Raw genomic sequence first — 27,049 nt, forward strand, 5'->3', positions numbered from 1 at the left:
ACTGGACTAGACTACTCGACTTCACTAGTTCATAGAGTGTACTCCATCAGCATAAACTGACATCTGTGAACAGAATTCAGCTGTCACATTGTAGAGTAGTATGTATATATATATATGTGTGCGTGTGTGTTGTTGTGTGCACGTGTACGTATGCGTGCATGAAATGCGTGCACCCGTGCATGTTGGCATGGATGCTTGTAGCCACTAGCGCTGACACAGCACATCATGGCCCTCTGTCAAGGTTTGCTCCTCACATTTAGTCTGTGTTTGTGTGCGTGTGTGTTTGTGATGTCATGTGACCTGACAGCGTGGCCGAGTCGGCGCGCAGGTGAGGTCCGAGTGCAAAAAAGCCAAGCTCGGTGAGGTTAAAAAAAGACACGCACAGACTGAGGGATGCGCATTTTAGATACTCGTAGCACGCTTTGACCAAGAGCTAATTTTAGTTTGATTACATAACACACAGAACAGGAGCCCAGTGGAACACCCTTGCTAGCCAAAACGGCAGCACCTTGAGACGTATGTGATCAGCTTCTCAACTAAATTACGTGTTTTTAATTACTGTATTGGTATGGATTACATGCAAAAAAAATTACAAGTGGGAATCACAGTGTGACAACAACACTGCGCAATAATTGAGAATTGTGTTACTGCGTCGTAATACTGAAAAACAAATGACAATTGTCTTACCAGATCAAAATATTGATATCATTCATACAATTAGATAAAATATCTATCATGTTTTTATGACTTTAAATTACCTTATCAATACGTATGAATCTGATCTCGATATTGAGCATACCAGCCTCTCATCTGATTTTATTTCCATGTTAAAATTAATACCGTACACATATGGTGGGAAAAGCTGGCTTTGTAGGCCCAAAATTGGGCTTTTGTTCCTGACACGCTGACTTTAACACTCTTGAAACTGTACAGTCAGCAACCCAAACAGACCCGCTGAGTCCCATCATAATGCTCATAGCATTCCCTCCCCGCCTGCCAGCTGAGTCCCGCCACGGACGGTGCTCTACACAAGCGAGACAGGCGTGCATTTGATCACAGGAGACGCCGACGAGGTGCTCAGTGCAAGAACATTGAGTTATTTCCAGGAGCACTCGCTTGTTATGTGTCACCTTGGGACAAAAGCGTGTACAACAAAAGCAGTCTGGCAGAGAAAAAGGAGCACTTGTTTTTAGCTCCCTCGCTGATCTGCGCACAGTGTCAGTCAAGCCTGAACACATTCTAAGATCCGTGTCTTTAGTCTTTAAAGTATTGTTCTTCACTTCTTTTTCTTCAAAGTCTTGGTGTTCGTCTTGACTCCTCAAAAACATGGTATTAGGTTTTTCTTGACTCTTCGAAGTCTTGGTCCTGACTCCCCAAAGTCTTTGCCTTGACTTGGTGTCAAAGTGTATCGTTATCAATGACCAGGACTCTGAAGAGTGTAGATCCGGATCAGACCAAGACTTTGAAAAACTGAGACCAAGACTCGGGAGAGGCGAGACCAAGACTTTCAGAAGGCAAGACCAAGTCTTTGAGGAGTTGAGAGCAATTCTTTGTGGGGTTGAGACTAAGTCAAGAACAAGACTTTGAAGAGTTGAGACCAGGTTTTTGAGGAGTAAAGTCAATACCAAGACATTGAGGGGTGCAAGACCAAGTCAGCATCAAGACTTTGAGGAACTGAATGGCGCAAAATATCTTGAGGCTTTCTTCAGGGTTTATGCTCCTTCTTAATGATAACAGACCTTAAAAAGAGGACTAATGAATTAGTCACCCTTCTTTTACATTGATCCATTAACACTAGTTACCACTTAACTGTACTTTACAAAGCAGAGTACCACTTTGATCAAAGGAAGTGATAAACGCAAAACATGCTTTAAATCAGATGGGAGTTCATGTAAGTGGGGAAAAAAGGAAGAAAGAAGCATCATGGACGAAGAGTGGACTGCAGTCAACAACATTTTGCATTTTTTTTTTTTTTTTGCTTCAAAGAGATCAAAGCACATAGTGACGCTCTCAAGAGGCCGCCCAAATGGACAAAATGACATGTTATTATAGTGATTTGTCCCATTTATTTCACACAAAGATGATGTGATCTTATTGTTTCAGTCACATATGATGTGTCCCGAAAGTATTCACAATACTTCCATTTTTACACATTTTCTAACAGCCGCATTCAGAAATGTATTAAATTGTTCACATGACACTGAATCATGACATGGTTTGGAAATAAATGCACAAACATCCTGATATAACATTCCACAGTCAGAACACAAACCAAGCATGAAGTCAACAAACTTTGTATTATATTTGCAAGCAAAAATGTTTTTCGTGTTTTCACTATGCTGCTTTGAAATGTGAGGGGGTGTGGAGAATATTATACATGGAATACAGTAACCCCCCTCCATCATGGGGGTTACATTCCAGATCACCCCCTCAACAAGGAAAATCCGCGTCGAGAAATATCCTATAAATTCAACCTAGGCATGTATTTGTAGCAATTTAAAGGTCTTTAAACATGCTTTTAATGAGTTTAATGAAGTTTAAAGTTAAATAACTGTTGCAAAAAAAAATATAAAAAATCGATATTAGCATGACTGCGAAAACCGATTTGCACTATAGCAGGAATTTACTGTATGGCTCTGACTTCCGCCTTGTATACAGATTTAACACCGCTGGTGATGCATCGTACTACAGCTATGTCATCCACAAGCTTAACAATATACAATAATACAATAATACAATTTTATTTATATAGCGCATTTCATAACAGCTAGAGCTGTAACAAAGCACTTTACAAACAATGCAATGAAGAGAAGGGTGCTCAGCACGCATCCCTGAGAAGATAGAGATAGAATTGCCACGGATCCTGACAGTCTGTGGTCGGTTGATAAGGAAGTCCTGCATCCAGCTGCAAAGGGAGGGACTCGGTCCTGGTGTGTGTAGTTATCTCTGCCAGTGTACGTAAGATGATGTTTTTGAAAGCTTAGTCACTTAGATATGTGAGGAGTTGGAGACAGGATGAGAGTGTTTCAGGCTCTTCTCTGTGGACCCTTTGGGTACTGAAATGATGGTGGGCGTCTTGATGCATCAAGGGATGACTACCGCAGAGAGGAAGGTGTTGATTATTTCTGAGGAACCTGTCGTAAGATGTTGTTGGGGCGAGCAGCATTCAGAGTTCATCTTATCTCATCTTAGGGACCTCTTCACATTCGCCTGAGTAATTCTGGGGGGCATCTCAACTGGTGTAGCAGTGATTCTGGAGCTGTAAACGATGTTTTGGGATTCGCGAGACAATACGGTGATGGTCCTCCGCTCTGGTCTGCTGTTCTTATGTGGGCAACAGGAAACCGGGATACATGTGATAGAGATGTAATTAGCGAGACGGATGTGTGGGCGGGGGATGTTTCTGTACACTTGCTCCAAAGTGTTCATGCCCCATGTCGGTATATTGACATGATGGTAAAGACAGGGCAAGCCATCTGTCAACTTTATGTGGTTCAAGTCACCACAAGTCCCATAAAAAGCATCTGGGTGCCTCTTATAGAGCAAATTAATGTTGCCATGGAGCTCTGCTAACGCATTATTAGTATTAGTATTTGCGCAATGTAGTTCAGCTGCGATGAACATGGACACGAATCCAGGGAAAAAAAGCTTGCACTCTGTATTAATTAGCAGTGTTTACCAGCTTGCAGTTGTGCAGCAAGTTTTATGTGCTTGCTTGCCTCTCTTTTATTTTCATTCACAGCATTTCCTCTTGCAGCCAGATGTCCATGCTCTGCGCAATCAGTTCAATATTTTATACATAGATGTATGTATGTGTGTATATATATATATATATATATATATATATATATATATATATATATATATATATCACAACCATAATCATAATCTCCCCGCCTACTTTCTAATGTGTAGAGTCCAGCGGTCTATCCGCCGCGATCCAGAAGTCCTATTTTGAACGGGAGTGTCTTTTTCAAACCTGATTAATCAAATGCAAAGCTTCATTTAGCTTGACTGTGGCGCACCAATCAAAGCGACCTCGACACAGGACCTCATTAGCATTCTAATAAAGTCACCTCGCCTCTAATGACTGATTAGCAATTCAGTTGATTTTGTGCCACACACACACAGGCGGACACACATGCACACACGCACATTCGGCATGTCATGTAATTACATACCTACTGTACGTAAATTCCTTTCATTTGCGCTTGTCAAATCCATCCATCACACGTACATATGCATGTATACTGTACACTTTGTGTTATGTACTTTATGGAGACTGTGTTCCCTTAAATTGGATTTTAATCTATTTGTGTACTGTCTGTCCTATGCAGTGCTCAGCGGTCTCTGCTCTAACGCCTGTCCTGCAAATGTTAAGGTAAGCGGCATGATACCATCCTTGTTGGGCCACAATAGGAATTGTAGTGTTGTCATGCAAAGACTCTTTATATGTGAAATTTCTGTATTGCAGAACATTTTTTTCCGAACCAAAACACAAAAGTAGTTCAAAAGCACTGGATAAATCCCAAATAATGTTCAGACGTATCATATCTGACAGCATCATAGGCCTCTCGTTAAAAAGTATCTGTCAGGTGAAGGGTACAATATAATTTCGAAAGCATTAAATATACCATGGAACATTGCGAAGCCAGTCATTATGAAGTGGAGAAAATATGCTCCAAGAGTGACATTACCAAGAACTGGAAGTCCCTTCAAAATTGATAAAAAGAAGGGAAGAAAACTGGTCAGAGAAGCTGCCAAGAGGCTGAGGGCAACGTTGAAGGAGCTGCAGGCATTTCTGGCAAGTATTGGCTGTTTAGTACTTGTAACAAGTTACAATAATCTACCAACATATCTCTGTGCTAGGGGTGGGGTAGGGTGGCATGATGGAATCTTATAAAAAAAAAACTTTAAAAACTCCCGTGTTATGAACAAAGAAACCGATGTTGAATTTTTGGGGCCATAATTCCAAAGGTTTTTGTTTCCCGTGAGGGTTGGAATCTGCCAAGGCCGCACTTTGTCACCGATTCTTTAATAACTTTTAGGCACAGCCAAGGCATCGTGGTGGTCCCATTGGGTGGCCTCACGATCACATCTCTTCTTTTTGCAGATTATGTGGTTCTGTTGGTTTAATCAAGGCACGATCTTCCACTCTAGCTGGAGCGTTTCGCAGCCGAGTGTTAGCACCTCCAAATCTGAGGCCATGTTCCTCAGTCAAAAAATTGTTGAATGCCCTCTTATGTTCGGGGATCATAGGATCTTGTTCATCCGTGAGGGAAGTATAGAGCTGGAAATCAAATTGTTTGACTCTTTTTTTTCCATACCAAAAGATTAAGCCCTCTAAGACTCAATATTTAGTATTGTCTGTCATTGTTCTGGTGTGTATTTTGATCAGTTTCAAAGCAGATAAACATTTATCACAGGAGGCATCACTAACTGTGGTAACAATTTAATTTTGTTTAGCTTAAATGGTACATGAAAACCGCACCGCAGCAGGTTTTCTCTTCACATAAACATTATTAATTAAGGTAGCCCTTCACGGTTTACAACCATCTAGCTGGCACATTTCATTAGTTTCGTGACCTAATAGTTGTCAAATTTTCGTCAGCAAAATGCATATGCGAACCACGCTAGCTCACCACGGAGAAGTATAATGTCTTGTATTGGGTAATTGTTCTCCCTCACAGGAGTGCTTGCTGTGTACTACAGCGCAGCTCATGAAAGCGGGTTGACGGGGACACAGTTCTGTGCTTGTGTGTGGAACAGGAGCGGCTGTATTTAAAACGTGACAGGCTTGAATCTGGGACGCAGTTGAATGTTTCCAGAGCACCTGATTATAAAGCTATAATTCTATTATAAAAACGTATTTGTTTTGTGTTTACAACTTATATTCTTCATACATTTGATGTTAGAATTTCATTTGAATACATTTCAATATTTAGTTAACGTTACATTTATTTGAAGTTTAAATGTGTTTTAAGTTATATAATATAAATACATTTGTTGTACTTTGTGCTAGGTCGTACGGCAATTGATTATTTAGTTCGCAATATGATCATAATAAAATCACATTACGGTGACTTTTTGCATAGGAAGCATTTCTGAGTGTGTGGCCTCAGGTTTTTATGGTACACACATGCATTTTTATTATCCTCCAGAGAAATAGGCACACACGCATGCACAGAAATAGCGACGAGTATCCTCATTGTGTCCAAACTTTCAAATGAATGCCTTTGTGTTTTCAAGACTGCTTATTTTGTCGTAAGTGTACCGACCTTGTTATGAGTGACTTTTAACAAGCTTCGTATATCAAATTGTTTTTGTGACATCTGAATAAAGAAAAATACTGTTGTATTATACAAAAACATAATAAATGAAAATGTGAATAAATAAAACAGCTTTATGAAGTAGAATTATGGCACATACTCGTAGTGTACAGTACTACATAGTGCAGTATTTGTGTGTTGGATTTGGGCCTGGAGCAAGGAAGTGAGGTAGTTTTTTTCTGGATCGTAACAGACCAAAATTCAATTCATCAAAACCTTAGCATTGATACTGGTGTGACAGTTCTGTAGCTTGTCAAATACATTGTGAATGCGTTGCTTCTCGCACTAGCTGCTTGCTAGGCACCAGCTAGCTGCTAACTTGTTATGGTATAACAAATGATTCGAATCACACTAAAAATATGTCTCCAGATTGTAGACTGTTTTTTTTTCTTGCGCCAGAACACTTGAACATAATTTTAGACTCATCTTACACAAACATTCAAATAAATGACATACAGATTATTTTATTTCTTTTTAGTATCCATTTTTAAGAGCAGAAACATACACGTGGCAAAGATCCTCTTCTAACTTCTTCTGCGAACAGCCTAAGCTAAACTCCTCTCCTTTGCCGACATACAAAATATCTGCATCACATACTTAGCTGACACCAGTTACCACAAAAATACACTTGATAGCTATGAATAGGTGAAATCTTTAGCGGGTATCTAAAGATAGGAATACACCAACAGGTGAATTCGTAAATCGTGAACCACAAATTAGCTGGGGTTCGCCATATATAGATGCAGCTCTTAGCTTTTCACGCTAGCCACCAGCTAATAGCCTAATGTAATGACAAACACAGTATATATCTCTTAAGTTATTTTTCCTTTCATGAAACGATTTCTTAGCTTTTCACGTTAGCCGCAAGCAAGCTCTCCACTTGCCAAGAATGCCGCCGCTTCTCGCGGCATTTGTTTTGCTTTCCCTGTCAGTCGAATTGTCAATGTGGCAGGCGGGCTGCCGGCGGCTATTTGTGCTCCTCGCCACTGCCATCCATCACCTCCTCAGTCTTTTTTCTTTTTGTCTTAGTCACACCTCCTCCTCATTTTCTTCTTGTTTGTGGCATTTTGACAACATTTTGCTGAGTCATCAAGTCATAAAAACATTCTGCTGGTGTTTTGTCTTGTTTGCAGCCATTTGGCGTTAATCAGCCAGGACCGTACGTCATGTACACCACGGTGGACTCCAACGGCTACCTGAAGAACGCCTCAGGTGAGTAGCTTACATAGCTTTTAGTTGGGGAGTTGCTATTGATTTTGTTTTATACTATATGTAGAGTATAAAGTAGTAATGGCGAATTAAACAAAGCGCCATCCTCACCACATGCTGTAACGTAGCGAGGAAATCAACTCCAATCTGTAGCACATTCTATTCCAACCTTCACCCCTGATTTAAATCTTTGTACTGAATCAGGAAACACGCGTCTGAGGTTTCCAGTAGACTCAAACAATTCGGTTTTACCAGTTTACCGACTCAAGTTGGCGGAGTCATTGTAAATGTTGCTGACGCTGATGATTTGGTCCACTGACTCGAGTTAGTACCTCATCAGAAACACAGCGGACGCGTATGATTCCTTTTAATTCGGTCCATAAATTCTAGTTAGCAGACTGCCCAGAAACATCACAGACTGGTTCGTATCACTTACTCAATTTTGCATACTCCCCAAAAATGCTGTGGATTCAGATGATTCCATTTCATCGGTTCACTGACTCAAGTTAGAGAACTCACTACGGAATGAAATGATACAGCTGCATCAGTTAATGAACTAACTGGAGTTAAAGGGACTAACTGGAAACACTGGACTCATCGGTTCACTGACTTTATTTAGCAAACTTACGAGAAGCACTGAACACAAAGACAATTTTAATGTATCAATTCCTCAACTTACTGAAAGAGTCAGACAATCCGGTTGTATCGGTTCACTGGCTGGGGTTAGCGTACTCACCACAGTCATTTGACAGTGTTGTATCAGTTTGACCCACCGAAACACCCCAGGCTCAGATTTTGTTTTATCGGTTCACTGGCTGGACTTGGCACACCCAGTTGAAACACCACAAACTCCTGATTATTTGGTTGTATTGGTCTGGAGAGACGGGTTCGTCGACTCACTGGAATCACAGCAGACTAAGATGATTCTTTTTTTATACTGCACTGACTTGAGTTGGAGCACTCATTGGAAACACTGTAGCCTCTGATTATTGATTGCAAGCAACCCTTGGATCCCCAAAGAAAGAGTCTTGACTGATGCTTAGGTGTCCTTTATTTTACTTTCTGTAGCATCATCATTGGGTCCACCCTAGCACTGCGAAAACTGCATGCCAGGACATACAAAACACAAAAAAGCAAATCACCACACAATCCTCACAGTACAATCCAATGTTTGCATCAATATTAAAACATCAACAAACATAACTCAGTGCACTCACCAAGATTTCTTAATGTAAAATTGTCTCTTCTGCAGTCCAACACAGGTGTCAATGTCCCCTTCTGAGTGAAAATGAAGCATCAAGCTAGAGCCTGGTGATAAAACCTTGTGGCGCAGGCCCAAACAAATCAGCTTCCAAATTTCCCACACCTGTGTGGCTACCTTTACAGCTCAGGTTCTTGTGGCGCTATGGTGTCATTCAAGGGACAAAATTCAATCCACAAAGTACATACACAAGACCCATACACATATCCCAACTTCACACATCCATCCAAAGCAAAAATAGAAAGCGAAAACACTCTTCATTAAATCTTTATATTCATAAAAAAGGACAACGTAAACAAAACATTTAAGTAATAAAACCTGCTTTAGTCCTGACAAAACAAAAGCCTACAATGACTTGTGTGGTCCTTTACATTGATTATTGACTTGAGTTAGTCGAGTCAGCTCACCTTGAACTTCACTGGAAACACCATAGACTCAGTTAATTCAGTTTTATCGCCTCACTGACTTGCGAGGACAGTTTCTACTTGCATGGAGAATTTTCTATCAGTCACATTCTCCACTGCAGTTTATTCAATGTTCTAAATAGGCAAAGGAAACAAGCCATTTCTTGTCTTCATTGGACTTCACTTGCATCAGTCACATAAGGATCCTGCAGGCGGCTTCGGTGTGATAAAATGCTTTTTTTACTTCCCGCTGGGCTATGTTGGAAACATTGTGTTGAGCCTCCTCTGAAGTCTCCAAAGATTCTTTTATTTTATTTCCTCGTTCCTCAGTCGTCCTCTTTCAAGATAGCGTCCTGCACATTGCATCAGGGGGGAGACAGCGGCCAGGAAAACAGCCGATTTCTCTGCCTCGTTGTGATTGTTTTCCTTTATGTTCTGACCAAGGCCTACTCCACGAACAATGTAGGCCACCATCTTTTAGACTATGATGTAACCTGTGCAGTGACCTGCTGTCACACGAAGCCACGTTTAAAAAAGCCAAGCCATAATGACAGGATGTACTTATGATGAGATGGGACATTAGCATTAGCTGCAATAAACTGATGTTGCACTACACTGGCAAGCCAGTGGTGTCAGGGATAAATATAGCCTGCGTGTTGTGGATGTTGCTGTATTGCTCCTATTGTTGTGTTTACACTCGCTTCTGATGTACAAATGGTCGTGTTTTAGCTTTTGGAATAGAATCACTGCAAAAGTGTGCTTTTAAAGCTGCTGCCAATGATGCCATTACATGTATCATCATCATTAGTGGTATTTGTTGTGGGAAAATGAACTGTACGGTGAACCCTAGTTTAGGGACCAAGACCTGCTATGACAAGGAAAATAATAATAATTAAAACTCCATAATAGTGTTAATAATAGTTTAAACTCCAAATAAACCTGTAACTTTGGTCCCAAAACAGTTAAAATTCCTTGTAAAGGGGAATCAGCAATTTGTTTCTAAATATGTTATATTTGTATTTTTGAAGTTAATTGCCAAAAGTGTGGAAAGACGGAGAACTATCAACTACTAAATCGTGGGAAAATATAGTGTTAAACTGTTTTTCACCATTTGATTTGTTGGAGCCCTTGGGCCCCTGCCATAAGTTGCCCTTCCCCTCCTATAGGTTCTTAGCCAGTGACATAGTTGGGCAGGCGCTCAGCAATCACGTTAACCGTCGTACCATGCCGAAGGTGGAACCTTCACCTTTCTTGGTGCAGTATGCTGTCGCTGCTTGGGACCACGACCCCCTTTTTGTACCAGCTAGCTAGCTAGCGCCCTAGATGAGCCAGCAATCTCTCGATTGCTTCCATTCTGATGGCTCAGATGGACAACTTTCAGTCATGCTGTGGTTATGCTGCTCCACCTTCAACTGTTTCCTATCTGCCATGCTGCGGTTGATCGTGCTTTACTTTCTCTGGTTCATCTGTCCTGGCCAACGTCGACCACCACCATTGGCTCCTTTCCGGACACCAGCGTCTGTTTTGAAGTTGCCCTGTTCATCCGTGTGGCTCCTCGGACTGGGCTGCCGGACGCTTTCCCCCGCAAACATTTTTGCCTTGTGGAGAACTCCAGCCTTCCCCATCCCCACTATGTACACAGATGCTCCAGTCAGGAACTTCCTTTCAATTCAGCCGCCTCCTGTCTCTCCGTTCTGATTGCGGCATGGTCATTTATGATCCATGATCTGTATGGATTACTCTCCATGCACAGTTCGGCACGCGTGTGTTTCTTGAATTGGTTGGTGAAATCAAAAAAATTACTAACTTAAGTGAATGTGCTGATCCCCACTCGCGTCGCCTCGAACGCATCCATCATGCCGCCCGGCATGGATTCCCACCTATTTACGCAAACTGCTTTGACTTTATATATCATCACGTTGCAAGAATAGCTCAAATTGCCTTAAGTCTGATCGCAGCTTTTAGCACGGTTCTTTGTTAGTTTGGTTGATTTGTTGCTTGCTTGCTTATCTGTTTGTTTTGCAGTAGCATATCGTCGCTGTCATGTGAAAAACACTTATCTCCATTTTCTTTTTCATTTTCTTATTTTTACATGAATCATGTTTCCGCGTTACAGACATCGCATTAAAGTGAAAATCAAAAAAGTTTCCAAAATTGGAGATAAGTGTTTTTCACAGGACAACGACGATATGCTGCTATGGTTGTATTTAGACTGTTAACTTCTTCTATTGAGATATAGACTGAAGACAGATCATCTTTTGTATGATGCAACTATAAAGGCATCAACTTTATCTCTCTCTCTGTCGCATTTCAAGCAGAACGCCAAATTATTTGATATCAGAACATTACGGATGATTGCTGTCTGGCTTGTTGTAATTCAGCTGCCTCTATTTTTTTCCAGTGTGTTTCCACTGGAGTGCACATGGTGAAGGAGAAGCTGAGTAGCCCAAGGCCTCGCCAGCACTGTTCCCCTGACTCCTCATTTAACAGCAGCAAAATGCTGCCAGGGAACTGCTACTTGTGTGTGTGTGGGTGTGGGTGTGTATGCGTGTGCGTGCACATTGGCTTGTGTGTGGCGATTTCAAGTGTGTTTATTTTGTAGTTTGTTGCTCTAGGGACTGTAAGGGATGAGCACTCGCTGCATGAGGCCATGCTGTGAACTTCATTCGCCTTTAGTCTCCATGATAGAGAGCAAAGAGCAAGGCAGATGATCACCAGGAGTAGGTTGTGGTGTAGTGAGTGTGCATCTTTAGTATGCGTGTGAGTGCTCACTTATGGTTGAGCATCTGCCTGCTAACATGCTAAACAGGTAGGATGGATGAGGGTGGCAAGCAGCACACTCATCAGTGACTTCCTGCTGAGAGTGTGGGGCTCGCAGTGATGAACGCCTGCAACATTTTTTTCTGCAAGTTAGTACCTCACATTAAGGATGAGCCATCCGTTTTTTGGAGTGTACGTTTTTTTCGGTTGATTGGTTGATGAGGATAAGCGGTATCGATAATGGATGGATGGTTGGTGGGTAGTCTTGTTGGTTGGTTTTTGAGTGGTTGGTTAAGTAATTGGTTGGTTGTTACTTTGATCACTTGTTTGGTTAGTCTTTAGTCTGGTTGGATGGATTGTTAGTCCAGTTGCTTGGTTGGGTTGGTAGTTTTTTGGTGGGTTTGTGGTGCGGTTGTTTTTGTCAAATGTTTGTTGCTTTTTTGGTTTGTTTGTCTGATTTGGTCAGTTGTATTTTGGGTCAGTTGACTGGCTGGTCATTCTTTCAGTTGGTTGCCAAGTTGTTTCTCGAGGGCTTGTTTTTTATGTTGGTAGTTTTTCAGGTTTGATTGGTTGGTGGTTGGTTGCTTGGTTGTCCAACTGGTTGGTTTGTTGGTAGGTAGGTAGATTGTTTGTTCATTTGTTTGGTTGGTTATCCGGATAGTTGCTTGTTAGTTTGGTCACTTGGTTGTGAGTCCAATTTGTTGGGTGTTAGTCAGTCACTTGGTTGATTTTTAGTTTTCCCTGTTGTTTTTCCAAATAAGGATCGCTCTGTGGATGTCTGCTCAGTACCAATGTAGTTTGATTATTTGATGTATGTAATATTGTTACGGGATGGATTCTAGTGTGAGAGTCCTCTTCTAAAACCAGTCAGAAAATGTTGGTCTGGTAGATGGAGATCAGTGTGCTCGTGGGGAGGGAATCAATGTGGAGCTTTCTTCACTCCGTCCAATTAGCCTAATGACTTGTGGGGATTAGTAACTCACACAATCTCACTGCACACTTACTCTATCTGCTCATTCTACATGCATGCGTGACCTTTTGGAAATGAAACAGTAGTCATCCACATGCATATGGATCATGTATTAGTATTTAGAAAGATTCAAAACAACTTGAAGCCTGGATTGTGTCTACCTGCAGATTCAAGCATTTACACCAAGCGTTACACTTAGATGGCACTGTTTTTAATTCCATTTCATTCTTATGTTCTGTCATAAAATTATGACAACTGACAATCTTCTGTGGATCAATGGAAATACTGAAAAATGTATAACAGACTGAAGCGAACCGGGTTGGTTGGTTGGTTGGTTGGTTGTCACTGCGGTTGCATGGTTGGTCAGCTATTTGGCTGGTTGATTTGACTGTTGGTTGTTACATTTTAAAGAGGTTGGTTAATTGGCTCTCAGTCGGGTTTGTTTGTTGGTTGGTTGGTTCGTTCGTTTGTTGGATGGTCTTTTGTTTCATGGATGGTTGGTCAGTTGTTAGTTCACTGGGTCGTTAGTCTTGTTTGGTTGTTTGATGCCTGTTGGTTGTTTTGTTTGGTAGATGGTTGGTCAGTTGTTATGTTGGTTGGTAGTTAAGTGGCTAATTAGTTGGTCAGTTGTTTGTTAATTTGGTTGATTGTCGGTCCGGTTGGTTGGTTGGCTACTTGGTGAAATTGTTGTTAATTGAAATTTCACACTTTTTCAAAAGAAAACTTTGATGATTAGTTTACTGTGTTAAACTGTAGGGAGTAGAGGATGAGAGGAAGACATAGTGATGGAGAGAAACGCCTCTTCTGCAAGGAATATAAGAAAGGGGATGACCTCCACAGAGAGAGAAGGGGAGGGAGAAAGTGATATGGAAAGTTGTTATTGATCAGTCCTCCCGTCCTTGTTTTTATGTCCTTCATGATGGTAAGGTGCTCTCCTCTTCACTCATGCCGGTCTTGTCTCTTCACTTTCATGAGTGACCCCGTAATCTCACAGCCACCTTCACGTCCACGAGGCCGACGCCACTTTAGGGATGTCATAAATCACTACAACAAAACTCTCCACCTTTGTTGTCTTGTCTGTTTTGATGTCCTGAGAAATAGCTTTTTTCTGTCCTCATCCTGCTGTTTGAGGTTGCCAAAGGTCATAACTGTATTTCTTGTACGTTTACAATGCTTGAAACATTTAATTAACTGAGAAGAAACACAGTCGCAAACCTTTTGATTGATTGATTGATTTTTTTTTTCCATATAGAATGACCAAGGCAGTGTATAGGAGTACATATTTACTGAATAGGACAAAATTGCTGGTACTCCTCTATTAATGCAAGAAAAAACACATGGTCACAGAAATAACTTCATTCTGACAAAAGTAATAATAAATTAAAATATAATGAAAATTAACCAATAAAAAATCGGACGTTGCTTGTGAATTGTGGTTCAATAGAATTGTTTAAAAAAAAAAAAAAAAAAACCTCTTGAAGCAGGCCTGGACAAAAATTATGGCAACTGTAACTTAATATTTTGCTGCAACGTTTTGAGAAAATTCCTGCAGTCAAGTGATTTTTGTGACTTTCAATCAGATTTCTACACTTGTCCGCAGACGTTTTGTCCCATTCTTCATGAGCAATCTGCTCCAGATGTCTGAGGTTTGAAGGGTGCTTTCTTCAGACGGGATGTGTCTGCTCCTTCTACAGATGTTCAATAGGATTTAAATCAAGTCTCATAGAAGGCCACTTCAGAATAGTCCAATATTATGCTCTTAGCCATTCTTGGATGTTTTTAGCTGTTTTTGGGTCATTACCCTTTTGTTCGACCAATGACCTGTGACCGAGAGCAAGCTTTCTGACACTATGCAGCTCATTTCTCGCTAGAATACTTGAGTCTTGAGATTTAATTGTACCCTGATTCAAGATACTTTATATCAGATGTACCAAAACGGCCCCAAATCATAATAGAGCCTCCTTCATGTTTCACAGTAGGGACAGTGTTCTTTTCTTGGTATGCTTCATTTTTGCATCTGTGAACATAGAGCTAATGTGCCTTGCCCAAAAGTTCCAATTTTGTCTCGTATGTCCATAGGACATTCTTTCAGATTCTTTGTGGCTTGTCAACATGCAGTTTAGCAAATTCCACTCTCGCTTTTTTATCATTAATTTTCAACAGTGGTATCCTCCTTGGTCGTCTCCCATGAAGTACATTTTGGCTCAAACGTCTACGGATGGTGCGACCTGACACAGATGCACCTTGATCTTTCCTCCACAGTTTCCGAATGTTCACGCCACACCAAGAGTGAGCCCTGGAGGTCTCACCCTGCTTCTTCTCAACCTCTGCAATTTGCTCCTTTTATCGCCATCAGGAACGGTTTCTATAGCGACTGGCACAGAAAATGGGAATTAGTCCGGAAATACCACTTTGCTTCCTTAATGAATCACTCATGTAGTTTCTTTTGTATTTGCCGAATGATCCTCTTGGTATCGCTCAACTCAACTGTGTTCATAGAGCACATAAAAAAGAACAGCACTTGCAACAGTGCGGTACAGAATGAAGGTAATATAACATAAAACACAATCAACAACAATAGTAATGATTGTAATAGTAATTCCTCAATATGCCTGGAGACACCAGTTTTCGTAAATCTGTCAAAGTTTAATGATGATTTTGAGGATGCGCTGTTAAAAAAAGCAACACTTTAAAAAAAAAATTAAAAAGGGCCCATTCTTAACTCATTCACTGCCAGACATTTTCAGACCCTCTTTTATTCTAATGTTTGAAAAAAATTGAAAATATATAAATAAATACCTGGGATTGAATGGCTGGACTGTGAAAAGACAAGTAAATCCGCCAATGGCAGTGAATGAGTTAAAAGAAAATAGCCCGCATCCATCAGCACGAAAATGGGTCGACATATCTATCATAACAGGACACGAGGAAAGTTTTTCCTTTGATGAAATGCTACTAGAGAATTTGCCCAAATGAGACCCAAGCAAAACCAGGTACATTAAATATACGGGTGATGCAAAGATGTGAAGCATTTTTTTTTATTGTGGGTGAAGCATACTTTCAAAACTTCAAAATTATCCCCTGTCACAAGTTTCATTGAGTGACATGAAATGTTGCTGTGTCACTGCTGCGCAAAATTGTTATTATACCGTATACAAAGTGTTTAAAAAAAATCTTCCTGGACTGGTGTCACAAAAGATATATCACAAACCCTAAACTAAAAACTAACTTCTCTCCTTCAGTTTGGGCCAGACAATGAACCAGCACTCTATAAAAATAAGATGTGACGATTTTGGCATGCCATTTCGTGGCTGCTTAACCATGACATCGCTCCCCGAGCATCTGACAGTTCCTGGCCGAGAAGTATATTGCCGCGCTAGAGTGACCTCTCCACTCACCTGAAATAGCACCGTGAGATTTTATTTTATTTTTTAATTATTGTTTTACCCCCCTCTTTCCCAAGCTCATTGGGTTCATCAAGGGTACGCGTTTTGAAGACATGGGCGACATCAGAATGGCCACAACAGCGGTGCTGCGGATGCTCCTGAAAGAATTCTTCATAGAATGCATGAAGGTGTGGCACAGAAGCCTGGGAAAGTGTGTTACACTCCAAGGGGATTCACTTTGAAGGGAAAAAACTTTGATTTTGAAATCTATCTTTTGTGACGCCAGTCCTGGAACTTCCCAGGCGCACCGTGTATATATCTCCTGTCAGCATGCATAAATGAGCATGTTCTACTCGATATGTTATGCTACGAGGTCGTTCAAGACAACATATCCCTTATGGATGCAGCTTCGAGTCCTTCATTTTTCGTTTCACTGATGGGTTGACCCAGTGAGCTTTGAGAAACGTATACTCTCATGTACCTGTGTATTAATATACACACAAACATGCATACTTAGCGATTTCCCAATAATAATACAGACTTTAAAATAAACACCGAAGGGCACACAGACTTCTCAGAGATCCAATGTTGACTATCAGTCATGTGTGCTGGCTGGAATTCCCTGCCAAGTCCGAGCTAACTTGGCTTTGGGATGTAACACACGCACACACGCGCGCACATACTATGCCAGCGTCCTCATGTTGTGAGATGGCTTTCCCCCAGCCATTGCCACATTTCCTGTATTCTTTTAGCCAATACACACACACACACACATCAGACTCTAAAGCCAGCCTCCAGCCTTGCTTGATCAACACACAAATACGCGCGCACAATCCAGTGAGCCCGAGCCGCATGAAGCAGCTAAAAAAACATCCCAAACAAATAGCACTGGACACTTTAGAGCCCACACACTGCGAGGGCCAAGTATTTGTACAGTTTTGCCTTTGTCCGTCACCACAATAGTTTTGTAAAAAGTCTTGTGTGTGTCATCAAAGGTCGCCGCCACGCTCTGGCATCATGCAATGATGAAATATGATGAATATCAAGAGTTTTAGCAATTTAGCTAAACTACTCGTCAGTCTATTACACGTGGTTCATAAGTGTTTGCGATCAAATCCGTCGATTGGTTTTGGCGGCCTTGAAGCATCGGGTTCTGGAGACTGTGGGTCTAACCGTGATAGGCTTACCTATCGATAGTCGTGGTTAAGACTTGCACTTAGACAAGATCAGTCGGACGGGGTTTGTCTTTGAAGAAGCGCTTGGAAAAGGGCAAAAAAATCCAGTCAAAATGGATTGCTTGTGCGTGTAGCAGCCTTGCTTAATGGTTTTACCCTCAGAGAGCTCCAGTGTGTTTGTGCGTTTGTGACCTGACCCTCTTGAGGTTCCTCGGACTGGAAGGAAGCGGCCAATGTCGAGGTTTAAGCGAGGCGGAGGCAGAGCTTTGCAATGTGCAGTCCATCCACATTAGTTCTGATCACTGGCTGCCTCCAGGCTCGCTCGCTCGCTCGCTCGCTCTGCTTTGCTCTCTCTCCTCCCATCTTTGTTTACCACGTAGAGGTTGATTTATGTCGGCTGCACTTGGAAGAGTCGGGTAGCGTGGGTGAGACCCAGCAGCTGATGTTGGGGGGGGTGCAGGGTGTAGAAGGTAGAAGGTGGGGGTGGGGGTGGGGGTGGAACAAGTCAGGCCAGAGAGGTAATAGATTTATATTGGATGCTGCTCATAAAAGAGTATTTGCATTTGATGTTTAATTTCATTTAAGTAGCCATTAAGGTCATAATGTTTAAGAGTCCATAACAAGGCCGTTTTTTATTTCTTCATCCATCTTATAATATGTGCATGAGACATGCATTTGGCGCTTCCTGGTTTCCACATTTAGTGCATTGAATTTGATTAAAAGAGTTGCGCCAAAGGAATATGTCTCTACAATTATGAGGAGTTTTCTTGTTGTTGTTCTTTAAATACCTGTTTGGACTTTTTGGGGGTGTTAAAAAAATAATTCTTTTTCAGTGCATTCACAGCGGCCATCAATTAAATGCAGATTTTTGCTATTTTCACAATTCTAAATTCTGCTTTTTGACCTTGTTTTTTTTTTTTTTTGGTATTTTGATCATGTTTTGCATTGTATTTTATTTCATGAACTATGACTATGGATGGACTGAAAAACAATGACTTCTCAGCCATTTTATATGCTGACTATGGTGTGAAAGGAATAATTTGAAAGTGAGATTCTTTAGAATACGTACTGTAGTCAACTAATGCCTGATTGATTACCTTTGACAAGATAGAAATTCTACTGGTGGCGCTTGATTCAGTGGAAAATCTATGTTGTAATGGGTTACTTTCTCTTGATGTATTTTTTTTTTTTGCGTCTAATAATTTCTTGTGGCACCGATATTGCAACTTGTTATATTACTTAGTTATTGTCTAAATGTAATATATTACTGTAACATGTTACTTTTCTATCACACTACACCCAGCGCTGATTATTAAAATTGTGAAAATGAATCAATTCTTTCCATTTTATTCAATGTCTTTTTTCAACTTATTTTGCTTTCGTTTCATTTCATGTTTCATCATTAATTTCAGAAAAATAGCCTCATTTAGCTCAATAAATGTTATGTTTTTTGTGTGTTTTGTATTATTGAGTTATCATTTTTGTCTTCCTGCAGCTGGACAGTTGAGCCAGTCGGCGCACTTCTCCCTGCAGCTGCCCTACACTGTGCTAGGCCTAGGACGCAGCGCCAACTTCCTGGACCACTTGGTAGTCGGCATCCCGCACCGGCCCGGAGAAGTGGTGTGTGAAACTTTGCTGTTCACTGCCATGATAGTGTGTGCTGTTTTAAATAATGGCGCAACACAACCCTGTATAGTTTGCCTGTCATCTGCAATCGCCATAACTCTCTTTCAAAAAGGTTAGGGTTTCAAATGGGTTTGGGTTTTAAGACGGGTTTGGCGTCTCAAATTAGGGTTTGAAGCCAAGGTTAGTTACAGCTTCAGACACACAATAGGTTTTCATCGTCGTTTTTTTTTTTCTTCTCCTGATCATCCTCCCGCTTCTGCTTTCACAATACACACTTGGCGGCATCCATGTCTGCTCCACTTTATTAAGGCTACACGTGGGAACGCGATGACAACAAAGCTGCTCAACTCTCAGCTGTCTGCAAGTCTAATCAACTCACTACATGGGAGCGGAGGAAGAGGAGAGCTGATGTGTGGTCAGGTTGTGTTAATGAAGACTTTCTTAACTCTTCTATTTATAAACAAGTACAAAGATGTACATGTACTGTACCACTTGGGCATGTGGAATAGGATTAGTACGTGTTTATATTAAAGTGAAGTCAACACAAACATTTTTTTTCAAGAATATGTTCAATGCAGGCCCACTAGTTGAAATACGGCATTCTGATTAATATTGCGTTTGTGGAATATGAGTTAAGCAGCAAAATCCACCCATTTTTAGCCATCTCAGGGGGCGGCCATTTTGTCACTTCTGTCGACTGAAAATGACATCACAGTTGCTCATGGCTCAATGAACGACAAATCATGGCTCCGCTTCAGAAAACAGCTGTGTGAGCTGTGATTGGTCGTTCAAACTCCAGTTTTGATTTTTTTATTTCTCGTCATGATGCCACAATTTGGCCCAATAATCGAATTCTTAGTTGTCTTTTCCGACATGTTCAAACATATCAAAATACAGCGAGCTTATTGATATGTTGATGCTTTTTTCCCCCCCGGTGCTTGTAAAGGTATCACGTTCGGGCGCACTAATCAATATCATCAGTTTTTTCCAATGCGATAGATCTCAATGTCATAATAATTGTCAAGGTCATATTGCAACGGTATGGACTGTACCACAAAACAGGCCAATAATAGAATTGTTGGCAATATTTCCAACGCTATCAAAGGTGTGACAATACAGAGTTGTAATCAATTAACACCACCGTTTTTTACAACACTATCGATTGTATCACAATCCATTGCTATAATCCCATTACCACAATATTTTTGTCAAATGGTAACAGTATGCGGTACTATAATTTACATCATCACGCTAGTTTCCGTTCTAATAACTGGCGATATCACTCTCCTTTGTGTGTCTTTTCAAATCAAAGTGGCCTTCTTCCTGTTCAGTTATGGCCTTGGGTCCTCCAGTCTTTTTCACGCGTTATGATCGACATGGCCTAACTCATTTTGTGTCAGTCGGTAAAAACAGGTGTCTGACTAATTGTCTTCAAACTATCTTGCGGGGCTACTGAGTGAGTTATCCATTGAAATCAAGTGAATGTGTCAATGCTTAGTGAGCTCTTATTGCTGAAGCAGTGTGCACGCACGTGTGCCTAAGTGTGCACACGATACACGTGCGTGGGCGTGTATGCGTTCTTGATATCAGCTGCCTTAACTGGATGTTTTTGCTCCAAGTCAGGAAACTGACACTAAAAGATAGGGGGGGCGAATTGCAAACAGTGTTCAACATTTAGCTGCAGGCGAATCATCTTATTTTATTTCTACTTATTTTTTGGATTCTTGAATGCTGACCCGCTCGAAACGTTGAATATATACTAGAGCCCGGAGAAGATTTGGATTAATGTTACAGACATCATTTGATGTTTTCAAACCTGAAATTGACCGCTAGTTCGTGATCGCAATCTTTTCCAATGCTATCCAAACGCTGTCTTGAGACGAGGAATAATTGATGTGTACCCCCGCAGGAGTCCAGGAAAAAGGAGTGGACAGCCATCATCCCCAACTCTCAGCTCATTGTCATCCCATACCCGCACAATCAGCCCAGCAGGTACACACACACACACACATATGCACTCCCTCCCTCGCCATGGGACACTCAGGGCGCTCGTTGCCATGGACACCGTTGGCTTAGCGGCAGCACCTCATCTGCCACCACTAAGCGACAACACACTTAAGTTAGCGGCACAGATTTTCTGGTGTTGTGTAAACACACACACACACACACAGCATGTAATTTCATGTTGTGTGTGTGTGTGTGTGTGTGTGTGTGTGTGGTGTCACAATTGACAATACAGATGGCAGCACACAAGTGCACACAACATGGATGCAGCAAACTGTATACCATCATGATCTTCCAGGAGCAGATGGTTTCTTCCGCGTAATAAACAATATCCTAACAATCGTTTCCAACACTTTCACTTGTATCATAATAAGCGCAATAATTGACATCATTTACTTTTTGATATCAACAGTATCACGATAATCAATGTCACCAGTTGTCACCGCTTTCAGTGGTATCATGATACGGCACAATAAACCACATTATTGAAATTTTTGTCAATTAAATATTGGTATGATTGATGATATGCCGATCTTTGCCAAAGCCATTGGTGGTATCATGATACAGCATTGTAGACGTTTTTATTCCCTGCAGTTTTGGTGATATCATGACACAGCGATTGATATTGAGAAATTTTCTAATTAAGTCAGTGGCATCACAATAGCGCTGTTATAAACAACACAAAAACACACTTTTTTTTTTTTACAATGCTTTCCGTTGTATCACGATACAGCACGATAAAAAGTTTCGTCACTCTCTTCTCCAACACTATTAGTCGTATCGAGATATGGCGCAATAATTTACATGATCGCACTATATACCAATTCTATCAATGATGTCATGAAATCATCATGGTAATCCTTCATATATTCCATATCTTCCATTGCGATTGATTGTATCCATTAGGGAGGCGCCACTACCACTCACCATGGCTAAAACGAGGCTAACCAATCAAAATGATGACTTTTTGTTCTCTTTTGGTCTGCAGCTGGAGCGCCAAACTGTACCTGACACCCAGTAACAGTGTGCTGCTGACCGCCATTGCCCTCATCGGCGTGTGCGTTTTCATCCTCGTCATCATCGGCATCCTCCACTGGCAGGAGAAGGTCGGGCACACACGCAAGCACACACACACACACACACACAGCTAATATCCCCCTTTAAGACCCGGAAGGACTCATTTATTGGCGTCTTCTGTCCTTTCAGCTTGGCGGAGCTGCTCTTTCATTAGTCACATAAATACACCCTCCCGGGGAGCCGCCGCCGCCGCTTATTGTCCCGTCTTTCCTACTCGGTCGCTCCCACACCACAAACACAGGAGAACGTGCAACTTTTTGCTTGTTTTTATGGTATTTTTCCTTCTTTGCCGCGCACAGCGTGAACACCGACCGCTGAGCTCGGTCGTCGCTGGCATCCTCGCCCAGCCATCTGCCATGTGTGTGCGAAGGAGTTTGTGTGTGCGCGCATGCGTGCGTTTGTGTAAAAATGTGACCCTGAGATTTCTGTGTTTTTATGGGCAGTCGGCAAACTTCACCCACGTGCAGGGATAAAATCAGATTCTTCGCATTCTCACATCACCCATCTGCTAGTATACGTTACAGTATGCATACAAAATATTAAGGACCCGTGGAAGTAAATCCAAAATGGCCACCTCAGACTAAAATGGCAGCCTGTCTGTTTTCCAACTTGGGGTTTTATAATTTTTTTTATGTTATCTACTCATGGCTACTACATTTAATGCTGTTTTTTTTTCCGAGTTCTGACCCTGTAGAGAAAATGCCAAACTCAAGGCCCGGGGGCCAGATCCGGCCCGCGACATCATTTTATGTGGCCCGCGACGACAAATCATGTGTTGACTTGACATGTTTTTTTTTTTTACATAGTCTTCACTGTTAACACAAAATATTCGATATTTCAAGCATTTGTTACCAATCCTTCCTTTAAAATACATTGAAAAATAATTGAATGAACTATTTACTGGTTTCTGATTTCAAAACTAGTGATCCGTCAATTAGTTGTTTATAAGCCGATCATACATTCACACGGGTTAACAGTCGCAATGGCCCTCCGAGTGAAACTACGGTGTGGCCCGCGACAAAAATTGTCATGGTTTTTTTGGGCTTTGCCGCCATGACGACCCAACCACACAATGACGATTACTCGAATCCGTGACAATTTACTATCACCTTTCTGTGTAGTAGTTACAATTTAGTAGCAATGAAACAAAATCGCTAGGTAATTTAATGGACCCCCGAAAAAGGTCAAAATGGACTCGAAAGTGGTTGCTTTCAAACTGAAATGGCGCACTGCCCGTCTTTTTGGACATCGGTCCTTGAGAGTTTTCGGTGGGTGTACTCATTGCTCGACAGCGCTGCAAAATTTCATGTTGATGAATGAAACTGGCTTCGCATGCTGCATTTTCGAGCAAATTGTCAAGCTATGACCTTATGGAGAGTCAAGTCAACTTTCACAGTCATGCTCCACCCAGACCTTGCTGCAAATACTCAAGATTTTTTTACATAGTTCAAAGCAATCAAACAACATGCCGTTGGATGTGTTCGTTTTAACAGACCTGAAAATGGCCAGTATGGACCCTAAAATGGCTGCTTTGAACCAAAATGGCAGATTTTCTTGAGACTTTTTAGCGGGTCTTCTCATGATAGTCAGTGCTATTACATTTAATGTTGCTAAGTGAAACTGGCATTGGGGGCGGACCTTTTCAAGATATTCCTGACCCTCCAGTACAAAACCGATCACTTGCATCAAATTGAAGAAACTAAGCTACTGTACATACATTTTCTTAAAGCTCATTAAAAGCATTTTCCAAAGATTGTTGAAATTCAAATGTTGTAGTCAAAATTCTATCCAGGACAAATTTGTTTTTGAAAGACGCTTGGACAAACTGCATGTTGAAAGGGTTGCTATGAACCAAAATGGCAGACTTGCGGTGTCTTTTCTGGCATGGCTTCTAGAGACTTTTTTGTGGGTCTACTCATGATCAACACTGTTAGTGACTTTAATGTTGCTTAGTGAAACTGGCTCGGGGGGCTGTATTTAAAAAAAAAAAAAAAAAAAAAAAGTTCCATTTTAGTAGTAACATAAGTTCAGCACCAGAAGGCTGACTGGTATTTAGCATTTGGCTGGCATTTGCTCTCCCAACAACAAAGTCAGGTGGAGGACAGACGTGAATACGAGCCAGTTGCTAACTTAGCGCGGCAAACATCCATATGGAGCAAAGCAAAAGAATATTTAAGGAGGCCGATCAATCACTCCAAAGGAATCGTCCCCCCCACCTGAGGCGCAGCGTCCGACTTAATTAATCCACATCAGAAACGACGGTGTCATTAAAAGCGTCGGATGGACACAAATCAATGTGCCGCTGCTTAATGATGATTCACGCGGTCCCGGATGACAGATGCCGTCCCCCAGATGCCTGATTAGAGCATCCACGTCGATGGCGGAGTGCCTTGCCAAAGCAAAGAACATCACAGCGTTTCATCTTAACCGCTGAAAAGAAATAGGAAAAAAAAAAAAAAACAAGATGCAGGACCATCAGTCCATACCTGGCAAGATGAATCAACTATTGATTTGGGGGGTGGGGGCGGGGGTAAACAGTAGTGACAGACTGACAAACTATACATTATCTTTCAGGTAGAAGGAGCCAACATCAGGAGGAATTTCGATATCTTTTAAACTCAACTTTTGGTATGATGGTAAAATAAAGATTCATGTTAACCTGGCCCACAAGTATTTCTACAACAATACAATGCTTTCCGCTTGAAATTTTTGCACCCGGTAAGAAAAAAAACATCGGACAATTTTTTTTTTTTTTTTTTTTTTACACCTTAACCAATGACTCTCAAAATGCGGTCTGGATCACTTAGAATCACTGAATTAAATGTTCAAACTGTACATAATGTTACAGTGGTTTATTTATTTATTTTTTTTCATCCAATAAAGCTGGGCTGTCAAATTCATTTTTGTCGCGGGCCACATCATAGTTATGGAATCCCTCGGAGGGCCGTTACAACTTTGAACACATACAAATCTGACTCATGTTCTAAATTGCGTCTATTCTGGGTGAGATTCCGTTCTTGGCAACTTGATGATTCAGTAGTCTTTTTTTTTTTTTTTTTTTTTTTTAAAACACGCTTAACTGCCACCATACTTCAGATATTGTAATGAAGAAGTGAGCCAAACTGAATCATGTTCCGCATATGTAATCGTCTGTTTGACGTTTATATGTTCACATTAAGTCTGCCATTTGAGGGACACGTTGGCCTTTTCCAGGGGTTCTTCAAAGACAAAATTATCCTTGAGATTTTGTTTGATTGCTGACAAATTGGAACCACCTATATTTGACTGATGGGAAATGTTGAATGAGAGTTTGCATCAATTCATTTTGTGACCGCAAGTGCGGTAAGTAAGCATCACTTAGTTTGCCCAAAACGTGGTACATGAATGTTACTCGATGGTAATGAAAAATAAAAATAAAACAATCTTGTAGTGGTAGAGAAGGTGCATTAAAAATCAAGGACAAGAATCTTTGTGTGTGCGTGCACGCGGTTTCAATAAGACGTCAGCTGTCACTTCAAAGAAACTCGACGGCGTACTGAGAAATTGCTGCTGTCGGCGAAAACCTTTTCGGCCGGGATGAATATTCTCAGCTTGTCATGTGAAGGGGATGAGTGACGAGTGTGAGGGGAATTGCGGCGGGGCGAGCGAGGGGAGTCGTGGGGGAGGGTCTTTTGATTGTGACCTAATGGCGTCCTCTTGCCTTTGTGTCGTCCTCATTGATTTTTTTTTTTTTTTTTTCTCGTTGTGTTTTTGTGCGCTTCAGAAAGCAGACGACCGAGAGAAGAGGCAGGAAGCCCACCGCTTCCATTTTGATGCCATGTGACGGGCCAGCGCCGCGTCGTCGTAGGTGGACGCCACCACCTGATCCCCCTTTACCCGCCCACCCATACCTGCTGTCCTTTACCTGCTGTTACCGTTGCCTGGCCGCCTTACTTGCACCACTTGACGTGCATATTACCTGCCCCCTTTCACCTGTTGACTTTATCGGCCCCACTTGACTTTACCTGTCCACCTATACACGTCTCCTTTTAGCTACTTTTAGCTTTTACTATTCAGATCCTCATCCCTCTTTGGCAAAGCAGTGAGTCATTTGTCCAAAATGTTTCCTTGCGGCTCATTTTCTTATCTGGTTGATATCCGTGTTGAGAAATGACTCGCGTTTTTAATGCCGACTTCGCCACGTTGTTAGCCTGTTTTGGCAAAATGGCTGCTGTCGGAGCATGCACATTGCACAGTGTTATTGTCCGACTCCATTCCATTTTCGTTCACGTTTTTTTTTTTCCCCTGTTACCCATGTTGCCGAGGCTTTGTCTTGAAGTCGTTTAAATCTAATCAACGCTTGTCTGTAAACTCTTTTGCTTGTCTTTACGAAGCTACTGTGGGCCCAGTGCGACGGTTAGTTCCCTAAGTCTTTTTACGTGGTTTGGGATTTGCACTTTTTATTTTAACAATTGTGTAATTTATTTGGTTTTGCGAACGCCGCAGCTACTCAATGTGAATAATAAAAGTTATTGACTGTGAGCTGAGAAGTTTGTGTGCTTTCTGCCTCAGCCTGAAAACGCACTCCGGGCTGCAGTTTGGAACACCCCCCCCACCCCCACCCCATCCCCGAGCTCCTTTCTTTTATTGATTTAAGTGCAGCAGTGAAATGAAACAGCTTTTTATTTTACTGAGAAGACCCCCCCCCACACACACACACACACACTCTCTTTCCCTCCTTGCAGCCTCCTGCATAAAACATGTAGAGCAGAGACACGAGTGTGATATTGTAAGCATTTTTATACTCACATCAATGCCATGCAGACTTCCAATCATGTGCTATTCACAGCGTGTTTGTACGGGTGGTCC

At 41.5% G+C, this 27,049-nt stretch overlaps 1 protein-coding gene across 1 annotated transcript in view; it reads left to right on the forward strand.

Moving 5' to 3' along the window:
• Positions 1 to 26,722, forward strand: part of itfg1 (integrin alpha FG-GAP repeat containing 1) — a 94,881-nt gene extending 68,159 nt beyond the window's left edge. The window contains exons 13-18 of the mRNA XM_086025273.1: positions 4,338 to 4,381; positions 7,463 to 7,541; positions 18,990 to 19,114; positions 21,030 to 21,112; positions 22,113 to 22,230; positions 25,965 to 26,722. Coding sequence (XP_085881399.1) covers positions 4,338 to 4,381; positions 7,463 to 7,541; positions 18,990 to 19,114; positions 21,030 to 21,112; positions 22,113 to 22,230; positions 25,965 to 26,024 — 509 coding nt within the window. The 3' untranslated portion in view covers positions 26,025 to 26,722. The remainder of the gene's footprint in view (positions 1 to 4,337; positions 4,382 to 7,462; positions 7,542 to 18,989; positions 19,115 to 21,029; positions 21,113 to 22,112; positions 22,231 to 25,964) is intronic.
• The last annotated feature ends 327 nt before the right edge of the window (positions 26,723 to 27,049 follow it).

Source organism: Filicampus tigris, chromosome 3 (genome assembly GCF_054856515.1).
Source record: "Filicampus tigris isolate MCC_2025a chromosome 3, RoL_Ftig_1.0, whole genome shotgun sequence".
In the NCBI taxonomy this organism is placed as follows: Eukaryota; Metazoa; Chordata; class Actinopteri; order Syngnathiformes; family Syngnathidae; genus Filicampus; species Filicampus tigris.